This window comes from Pyxicephalus adspersus, chromosome 5, assembly GCF_032062135.1.
Source record: "Pyxicephalus adspersus chromosome 5, UCB_Pads_2.0, whole genome shotgun sequence".
NCBI classification, from domain to species: Eukaryota; Metazoa; Chordata; class Amphibia; order Anura; family Pyxicephalidae; genus Pyxicephalus; species Pyxicephalus adspersus.
The window spans coordinates 146,696,777-146,707,739 of record NC_092862.1 but is presented as its reverse complement, the minus strand read 5'-3'; the positions used below and the strand labels follow the sequence as shown (position 1 = coordinate 146,707,739).

Here is a 10,963-nt window from a genome sequence, read left to right as displayed (position 1 = left end):
CTACCCCATACACAGCCTCCCCACCTACCTACCCCATACACAGCCTCCCCACCGTTCCTCTTCTGCTACCTAGCAAACCTGTACATTGGCTTCCATTTCAGCTCCCAATCCATTTCAAGCTCCTGCACTTTGCCTTTAAATGCCTCCACAGTTCTTGTCACCTGTCCTGATAGAAAAATACCCCCCTGGCTGCTCTCTTCACTTCTCTGATGACTTCCTCATTCATAACCTCTTTTGCGAGACTTCCCTGGAGCTACCCCGACTCTCTGGAATGGTCTTCCTCGTCCTTTTGGCTTGCTCCTACTTTCTCCACATTTAAAAAGTACATTAAAACCCACTTTCAGTCTTAAACAGTCTCCTAACCCCTCACTACCTACCATTCTATATCGCCCCCCTTTACCCTATACCATTATTCCCCACCTCCTAGATTGTAAGCTCTTTTGGGCAAGGTTCTCTAACTCTGGGGTTACTGTTCAAGGAACAAGAAGCAGCACAGTTTCCAAAACTTCAATATCCATGCCCTTTAGGATGAAGATCTAGGAGTCAGTTGGTAAATAAAGGTTACCTGTTGTCTTCTCTGATGCATCTCCACTTTGTGTGTCTGTATCACCAGTTTTGGAGTAAGAATCAGTCAGCCATCCTTCATCAAAGGCACTCTGTGCAGCTTCTGTATTGGAAGAGAAGGATACAATAGAAGAATCTTTAGCTCAGGACAAATTCACAGGAGCACATTTCCTGGCAAATATCCATTGTTGCGCACAAAGCAGCTGGTATCCACAGTTAGCATTGTGCTGCAGAATGTAAGCAGTGAGCAAATAGGCAGATGCAAGTGTAAAACAGAATTTTTGTACCACCTAAATTTTTTTCACCAGTAGTTCATGGTGGGGGGGCACAGCGGACCTGTGAAGATGATCCTCTGTAATACGTGTCAATTCATTGACACCAAGTCAATACTCGGAGGCCTGCTGTCCCCCAATAAAAAATGATGGAGCATACACAGGCCAGAAGGTACTCGGTTTTATAATGCAATCCCACTTTAAAATTGCTCTGTAGTCAGGCTATAGACATTCAAGTATTTACATAACCTAAACCGCAATCAAGCCCTCATTGGCCTCACCCCAATCCATCTCCCAGCATAAATGGCTTTGCCCTAACCTGCCAGTCACCAATGTGATTTCTAGTGTACACACAGGAAGAGGTAGAGCAGAGTGCTGAAATACAACTTCACTGAATCTATAGTGAATATTGGGGATCAGCCACTCTTCAGTGTCTGCAGCTATGTTGGTCAGTGAGGGCTTTATTTGAAACTCATTTACTTGTTAAAATCTAAATTTTTTAAAAGGCTACAGGCAGCCAGTTTATCTACATCTGTGAAGAGTCAGTAAAAGCGGACGTTGGGCAAGCAAGAAAACTACAAGCACGAGCGTAAAATGTATCCAAGTATTTTATGCATATAAAGCAGCTTAAAAATGTCCAGGAAAAAACAGCAGCAGAAAGACAGCAAAAATGATGAGGCGCTAGAAGAGGCAGCAGTGCAGGCAAAAATTAAAAGACATTTTCATAGCTGTGACCAGCCGTATAACAAAAGGAGAAAGGCACCTGCTTGGATCTGAGGCTCTCTCTGTAAAGGAGAGAAAAAGTCAGAGGAGTCGTTGAAGTCCAGCAAACAAGGTTCGGACATGGCTGCACACAGGAGGAACAAAAAGTACAAGTTATACTATTTCCAGTCAAGTGCAGAATTCTACTAAACCAACAAATAAATTATGTATTTTGTATACATGGCAGGGATCTCCCTGGCCTCTTTTGCACCACCCGGCACTTTTCAGCCACCACTGATGAGTGGGGTTACAATACAAAGAACACCACCTACAATTTCTTCCCACCCAGTTAAAAAAAAAAAAATTTGGGGTTTGAGCACTGCATGGGCTTTGAAATACACTGGATCCTTAGCAACCTCATAACAGGCTTTAACATGGATCAAATCCCCTTGCTGACACATTCTGATAAAAGGCGAAATAAAATCCGACTGCAGGCTGAACGCTTCCACACTCCACCCTAGAAACATGCACATGCAAATAATGACAGCTCAATTAGTGTTTTGGCCAGACGGATGTCAAAGATATCAGGAAAAAGCTATGCTGAATCTATTCTTATATTTCCTAATGCTGACCCATCTGTGTATGTGAATTTCATTCTTCCAATCTAAATTTGGAGCTGTGCAGAAAAAAAAAAAAAAAAAGACAAATAAGTTTTATCATTTGATTTAATATGTGGAATCATTTGTAAAATAGTATTTGAAAGCTCTGCCTAAATTTAAAATCTGTTAACCCCCCCCCCCCATAGATTGTCCCACTAGTGCCTGAAATGGTTACACCGATTTGGTTTTACCATCATCCCAAAGATCCCAACCACTCCCCATTGTTAGAAAATATGGAGCGGAGAAAAGCTTCTGATTGCTAAATAAACAGAACCGGACATATCTGATAAGGAACTGGTATTCAGCCCTCACGCTGAATAGGACGATCAAACCATGCATATTGGCTGCTACTAGTACTAATTACTACTAATAACAGGAATGGTGTTTACATACGTAATTTCTTTGACTGATCACTATGAACAATAAACATGGGTTATGTGTGAAAATCATGGTTGTAAATTTTCAATTTATTGTCATTTAGGATGCAAACACTACAAAATGTGCAGTTAGGAATACGATTTTAGCATTTATGCCAAGGATAGCTATACGTTACTCCACATAGAAATACGCAGACAGACGCAAACAGGCCATTTGCAAGCAATGGGTGGCATCAAGCAGCAAAAGGAGATAGTTTAATATTAAAGGTGGCCATATTAAGAAAAAAAATGGATTCTAAAAATGCATTCTTGATCAATGTTTAAATGATCTATGAACATTGATCTGGAGTGCCCATTCTTGGTCAGATTTGCAGCACAAAGCCCGTAACTGCTATCCAATGGGGTGCATTACTTGCAGGTTATACCAATGCAGCAATGCCAGTGTAATCATTGCAGAGCGCTCCATTGGCCAGTGGTTATTCGGAAATGCTCAGTGCTGCAGGTAGGCTCTCCTGGTTGATGGGTACAAGGAGGCAACCTGAATAATTGATTGATAAAAGAGCCGTTGATAGTTTACACTGCTCATGCAACCACTGACCAGTACATGGCCACCATAAGGAAGTCTGCATAGAATGAAGATTATATGCTACAAGGCAGTCTGCACATAGACATTAAGAGTTAAGACAGCAATAGGTGGAGATTATATATAATCAAATGGGTGACAGAAGATGGAACTTGCATGCAATTTATACAAAACACACAGCAAGATGAGAACATCAGTGTCTGTATAACTTGGAGCTCACATGCAATAGTCCATACAAGTAGAAGTGGAAAAACACAAAGCAGAGCCAAGCAGCGGGATGGGTTGTGAAATCTATCAACCCATGCTGTATTTTTGCTCCACCTTCTGCTATCTGAGAAGGCGATTATTTTATGCAGTATGCAGAGACAGACTGGAAGCTGGATGGAATCCATTATGGTTAATGATACCTAACTTTAGTGACAGGCCACAACCAGAAGTTCCCCATGCCTGCCTTCTCCTGTGTCCGAGTAATATGGTATAGACCTAAAGAGCTGGATTTCCTCTGCTAGAGAGGGCACTCCTGGATCACTTAGGGTGATTATTACGCTCTCTATACATGCTTAGTTGGGCCTGTCACTTTTGTCTGTCTCCAGGTAAGCCAGGGACCAGGCCATATTGTATTTTTTCACACAGGGAAGATACAGACACTTGTGGGGGTGCAGTATATTTCCCTTTTAGAGAAGGGACCCCATTTGAAAAATAAAGATTTGGGTAAACCGATCCCTCTAGACAGCACATGTCCCCTGATTTATAGGCGACATGTGGTGCGCACTGCGAGACACAGATGATGTATGATGTGTCAGGACGGCTCTGCAGCTGAGCTGGGTTATATATAGTATCAGGGTGACAATCATGTACCAGGAAGAGGTTCTGTGTCTTGAAGAGGAGAAAAGATCTGCACATCGTCCGGAGGGAGTAAAATATCCACCAAGACATCTTCATCAAGCTTTGGCCCAAACGGATCTGAAATAATAGGATAAAGTTACTGGTCCAGATGAGGTCCAAAACTAGTAGGCGCTGGACATGGTCATTGGTGTGTGAACCATTACAGACAAATCAGCGCTGAACACCGATGGTTACCTTGGCAAGGGAGAAGACAAAATAGAGAACTGGACAACCCAGTTACATGGCTTGCCAATTCCTCCAGCTCACATCATACAGCTTACATAAACCAATAAAAATGAGGAGTATTAAAAAATAAATCTTAGCTTAACAAAATCTTTAGCAAAACACTAAAATGCAGACAGCCCGGCAGAGTTTCACAATTACATGTCGTGCTCAGGAAATGTGTCTATGAGGGGGTTGTGGTTTGTAGACATTTGTTTGGTACAAGGTCTAAAGGACTAAGGATGGCAGATGTGAAATATTTTTATATAATTTTATGATCTGAAGGCAAGCAGTATAAGGAACTTTGTCTTGGCGGCACAAAGGCTGCATTGCATGGTAAGCGGGACATATCTGCCCCCCCGGCACAGAGGCTGCAAGCGTGGTCCGGGGGACTGAATGTCCGATGCGCTCATTCCTCTACTTCTCCTTTTAACTTCCATCAGGAGGGACAAAACCTGCAAGCATTACTAAAAAATGTCGTTTCTTGCCCTGCCAGGATATGGCAGTGCAAACCACAAGACTAGATAGACAAAAGTGCAAATTCTTTAGCAAGAACAATGGTTCCCCTTTAAGTGATTTCATCTGTGTAATCAGCCATTTGTCTGGAGTTTAGCTGTATTCATAGCACAGCAGCCTGCAGGACCCCTGAATGTGCAATCCTTAGTGTGATGACAAGGCAGAAGTTGCCAGAGCCATGACAGAGATTAGTGCATAAAATGCTGCAGTCTGTTTTTGAGAGCTCTCAGTACACAGCAGCTTCTGCCCCTAATGCCGTGAAGCATAAGTGAGAAAGCATATCATCACACAAACTACATGACCTACTTAGAACATAGGAGCAACCAGGGTGCCATGGTTATGTAAGCGCTATCCAGTGCTCCCTATTATCTCTCTCATCCATTTATATTTAGCGGGAAACTTCCTTTAATGAACACTGCACATATTTCATGCATCACTTGTCTAAGTACCAAAAGGAATTCTCTGGAGGAAAATGCAGTTTTAGAAGCAAAAAAAAAAAAAAAAAAAAAAAAAAAAAAACACAAAAGCGGCTTTTATTGGGCCTATGATGAGTTAACTAAAACAGTTTGACATCCAGGCTTCTCAGGGGTGATGACGAGAGCGCAAAAAGCAGATGGTGCTAAAAACAAAACGGATCCAGTAATGTGAATATCCCTGCACACACACACACACAGGTTTGGGCTTCATAGTCAGAATCGCTGGAACAGATCCGGCACACAGGCTGCACGCATGTTACGGGGGACAGAGCCGCCCCCCGGCACAGAGGCTGCATGCATGCTATGATGATTGTGGAGGGACAGGTCCCTAGCTTTACATTATCCCATCAGCTTTAGTCAAGCACATGGTGATCTAGTTATCTGATCAGAAACAGATGTCAAATAGGGATTCTTAGATTGCAAACTCTTGAAAAGATTCCTTTCCTCTTGTGCCATTTTATAACCTGAACACTTAATTTTATCATATCTGTAAAACCCAGAAGCCTTGTCCAGGATGGGCATGGTGCTTGTACTAGCTTATGGATTTTATATGGCATCCATGTTTGTGCGTCCTGCAGCTGACAGGCCCCCATTTCCCAGAATAGAAGCAATCCTGCCAGGCCGGGGAGGAGGTTTGCAGTGAACAATGTCACATTCAGTTACTGATCAGAAAATGGCTGCAAGCAAACTGGCAGAGGAAGCGGAGCTGGCTGGCAACACAGCTGTGTATCTAGGATTGTGAGCGTCTAGACAGAATATGGCCCATCTTAGAAAACCTCCAAACTTTACACATCTAGGGGGTTATATGGCAGGAGAACACAGACATATCCCCGAAGGACAATTATACATCATTAGAAACAAAATCAACTGATCTACTACATCCCAATTACCTTTTTACAGAGGACAGGAAAGTAGGCAATAGTAAGACTGCTGTAAGAAATCTTTAGTGAAATGAAATCAGAGGAGTACAGGTAAGAAATTGGCCATACATTTAAATGGCTGAATGTTCTTATTAATGAAAAGATGGGTATAAACCTTCCATCTATTCTAAGATCCAAATGTCACAGCACGGCATGAACTTGTTGGTGGGAGAAGTCTTCACCGACATGAAGATGAACCCAGTACGATTACCATGACAACTGGAGCTGCGCTCTCCCCATACAACTGCCAGATCTAATTGGGGTAACAGGCCAGAAATATCTTCCTGTGGAACTCTATGTACAATATGACTGTAGATTAAGGCCCGACCTGCCTCCTGACTAGTATATAGCAAGAGAGTTCCCCTTTAAGACATATGCCTATACTGGCTGCTGTAGGAAGGTTTATGCATCACATTTGGAGAATAAAGACAAGCAGCCTGCACATCCCGATGACTGACATCACCCCCAGGCTGGATCTACAAACACTTCTGCTGACCCACATTCTATTCCTAAAAATCTAATCAGGAAGACAATTTACTGTCAGAGCCTCATCTAAAGAATCAATCGCCCAGAAGGAGTAAATATACCAACGTGTTGTCTCTGCAGAATCTTCTGCTTCTATAATAGAAGTTCCAGCACATATCTTTCAGTTTCTCAATGTGGAGTTTGTGTCTTAACAGAAAATATCTTCAGGGCTTTGTGAACAAAAGGAAATGAACCTAAAATTAAACCAATGTATAAAACTTTTTAACCCCATTGTGCAGATCCTGCAGCCCAACAGATGTTAGGAACATATTTACAGCTTTATGAGAGGCAATGGGAAATCTCAGGAATTTTATATAGAGATATTATAAATCCTACCAAGCAAAATGTTAGAAAGTCAAAACCCCATCTATGGATTTGCAGAGTAGAAGATGGGTTGGGGTTATGTGGCCTAAACATTGCATACTCACATGCTCCAGTAACTTAATATAACCTTTTTATTATTGGTAAACATATTATATTTCCAAATCAACCCCCATCTTTCAGAAAGTCGCTTTTCTCCATACAGCGAAACCAGTCAGGACGGACAACTATATGTTTTGGATGCATCGAGATGAATATATAATACTGACACCTTATGATGTATAATGTGCCATTCTCCTTATATGTACTGACCTTTAGCTAGGTTGAGCTCTATATAGCATAGAATGCTGTAACACTTTCATCAAGTAAATCACCTATGTTGCCATAAGAAGCCGCCCTTTCTTTCCTCTTATATTGTCTCTTTCTATGAATCTATGGTACCCAACCTGCAGGTCCGGGGTCACATGCAAGTCTGACATTTCTTGTGTAACCCTCAGACCCCATGCAGACAGTTTTGTATATTATTTCTTATACTAGACTGAGGGAATATACATTTTAGATTTGCATCTAGGATTGCTTGCTTGGTTCCCTTCTTTTATGGATTTTCCCATCTGTGCAGGTCGGCCTTCTCTGGTTTGAGCCTAATAATGGATTTTGTTTGGAGAAATATTCATCTGTGGTAAGGATTTCTTTTATTAAAATGGGGTTTGTTGGGAAGCATAATTGTAGGAATAATAATTTGTAGAAGATTTATTAATTTATAGAAGTATATTGTAACCCTTCAACGGCAGCAGACCCACAATGTGACAACTTTCTATGGTTTGCCATTTACTCTTAAACAGGATTTATATAGTTCCAACATATTATGCAGTGCTGTACATTAAACAAAGACTAAACATAACATTTGACTATTTTGTGGTAACATGGACGAAATCTATTGCTATTTTACAAAGACCAGAGCTGGTCTACATGGAAAAATCTGATTCATTGTGAAGCCATTTTCTGTTCTTCTTGCATGTCTCAGAGAAAACATGAGAGCCAGAAATTGGGAACAAATCATTCTATACAGTATGAGATATTTTGCAGCTTTTTCTGTGCTCTACTTTTACAGTCAGTACACACTATGTGACAAATCTCATAAGTAGGTCACAGAAATCTGACTGCTTTTCTAGATCTAGAATAAAACATTGCTAATCCGTTTTGCCATCCTAGCTTGTAAAGTGGTTTGAGGAGGAAGCCGGTCATTGGAAGATAAAATAAAATAAAAAACAATTTCTTTGTATAGACAGCAAACCAAAGCCATTACATGTGGTAAGGGGAGTAATGTACTTATCACTGAGAATGCCAAAAATCACAATGATAGGTATTTGTAAAAAATATTTTGTATTTACATGCTAAAAAAAACCCACAAAATTGATTGGTCAGTACATTGGAGATCTACACGTTTCTTTATGGATAGACTGCACAAGCAGCAAAATATTATTTTTGTCACAGAGAATATAAGAAACACTTTTGCTTCCATGTAAGGATATGGCTATATAAACAATATGGGAACTGCATTTTTTTAGGTTTACAAAACACGGATTATAATGGAGAAGCTCTGAGTGAATGTGGATATCTCTTTACCTAGATAAACTCAAATAAGTATTTATGGAATAAAAGACACTAACACTTATCAATCTTTCCAGAAGTAGAAAGGTAATGTCCAATATTTCACACGAGGTAAGATTCTAAATATCTCCAGCTGGGTATTCCTTAGAGTCCTTTAAAATACGGCATTGCACCTTATATGTTAGTGCAATGTGGGGTCATTCATTTGAAATGGTACCCCAATATGCACACCTGCAAACACACCACATCACAACTGCACAGCTCACTTTAATAAGCATGTGCACATTTTATTCAGGGGGTTATGGACCCGTAGAGAAATAATCTCCTTGGCATAAATCTACTAAACTGGTATAATGCAAAGCAGAACTGCACAATGCCATGGGGTACCTTAAAGTGCACTATGGTCATTGAGGTATTTCCATAATCCTAACAAGCAGGTATAAAATAAGCCATCACTGATCTCATAGGCTGCAGGCATTTAAGCAACTTGTTCATCAGGCATATAAAATCTTAATCCTTTATACCTGGCAAAGATTTGTCTGAACCTGGTTTACACCCCTTTGGATTTACACCCAAAGGGGTGTAAACTATTCAGACAGAATTTGCAACTGGATTTCTGGAATTCATTGTGATCCCTGTGAGAGGAATTTGTTCCCCTCAGGTCAGTGTAAGTGACCCCAATGATCTTTTTGGCTATCTGTAAGGGTGACATTCCTCCCACTGGTCAGCAATGAAAGAGGAAATCTTCCCACTGATCCCCACACTAATGTACTGTGATTTATGGATATTATAATTATAGTCGGGGATCCCTAAGGACCCTAAAAGTTATTCCAGGGGTCCACATATTTAAAAGGTTGCTCTAGACATACCAGAAGCACTAGATGAGGTTTACAAGTGACACGGCGTGAAGCAGCCTGATGATATAAATTATAAGTGAGCATATTACAGCTGCTGTTTGCACAGAGGGAATGCTGATGTAAATTTCCCAGGGATTAAAGCATGTGAAAGCCAAAAGAGAATTTACATTCCTCCTCGACAGCCAAATTTCAGCCTAATTACTAAGAAAAGGGGATTTCAGCTTTTCAAAGTGATGAGCTTAATGGAGAAGGAAATCTCCATCTCAGATACTTTACTTGCGTGACAACTTCTAGAAGTAAAGACTGCAGACCAATTCAAATATAGCTTGTCATGTAATAATCAAAATGGAATCTCATCACAAAATGCAAAATAAATCCTTAGGACAAATAAATATTAAAGGGACATAAAGTGTATAAAGTTACCTCTCCAGGTGCCCACAATGCTCTGAAAACAGGTTTGTGTAGGAGGAGTTTTTCCCATCTTTTTGGCCTGATGACATTACAACGCTTCCTGTCCTTGGATGAATGCTCACCGTATACTAATTATAGAGGACTTGCATTATCACAGAAGGTCTGGAAGTATTAGGGCTACAGAAGCCCCAACCCTTTTGCCATGTCTCAAACATCAGAGGAAAGGTTTCCTAGCACGAAGAAGGGACGTGAGCAAACCAATAGGCTTGAGATTTAGAACAAAGGAATTTGGGGCTGCCGTGGTATCTAATGGCTGGTAAGTAGCAATAGCTTACAGCTCCATTCATGAGTAGACAGCCTTTCAAACCTGTGGCACAATCATTTGGTTTGTGTCACAGAGGTTTTGCATTTCTATACAAGTAGGAATAGAACGGTCGATGTTAAGTGCAGGTCAGACTGTCAGCTGCAGGTCAAATGCACCTGCCAATTAATTCTTAATTATCTCAAAGGGATGTTAATTGGTGCCAAGAAAAGCTCTTAATATGCCACATTAGGGCACATATAACAGAAACAAACAGTCTTTGCCATCCACAGATCCATAATACTTCCCAGCTTTATTAGCAAAAGATGACAGACACTCCACCGACTAGCTTTCATCATTTGGGGGGGAACAAGCCAAATAAAGACAGCATCTCTGTGTTAAATAATGAAGCATTAAGAATTTTCAAAGTTCTGCCAGGGCTGTTTTTAAGTATTTTAATGACAATGGCTCAGATCGAGCCAGCACCCACTTCTGTGAGGCTGCTTAGCGGAGCCAAGAAATTCTCTCTCAACACAGGTGTAAGTTGCTCTTGTTTAGAATCCACACATTTCCCACCGAACACATACAGTCAGACACAGACAATGCATCGCACACAACGGTTACAGCAGTTACACCGACATGCAGTGTGAGCACGAGCTCAATATATTAGACACACATACATAACATTGTGTTATTCTGCAGCACACATTAGCACATTGAAAGAAAGTTAAAAGCAGAAGGGAAAGCAAAATCATTTATTG

The 10,963-nt window shown here is 40.8% G+C and overlaps 1 protein-coding gene across 1 annotated transcript in view; it reads right to left on the bottom strand.

Annotated features, from left to right (window-relative positions):
- LOC140331783 (uncharacterized) overlaps positions 1-10,963 on the bottom strand; it is a gene marked incomplete at its 3' end in the record, with an annotated part of 45,334 nt that overhangs the window by 6,037 nt on the left and 28,334 nt on the right. Inside the window, 3 exon segments of the mRNA XM_072413060.1 lie at positions 566-667; positions 1,600-1,683; positions 4,016-4,120. Coding sequence (XP_072269161.1) covers positions 566-667; positions 1,600-1,683; positions 4,016-4,120 — 291 coding nt within the window.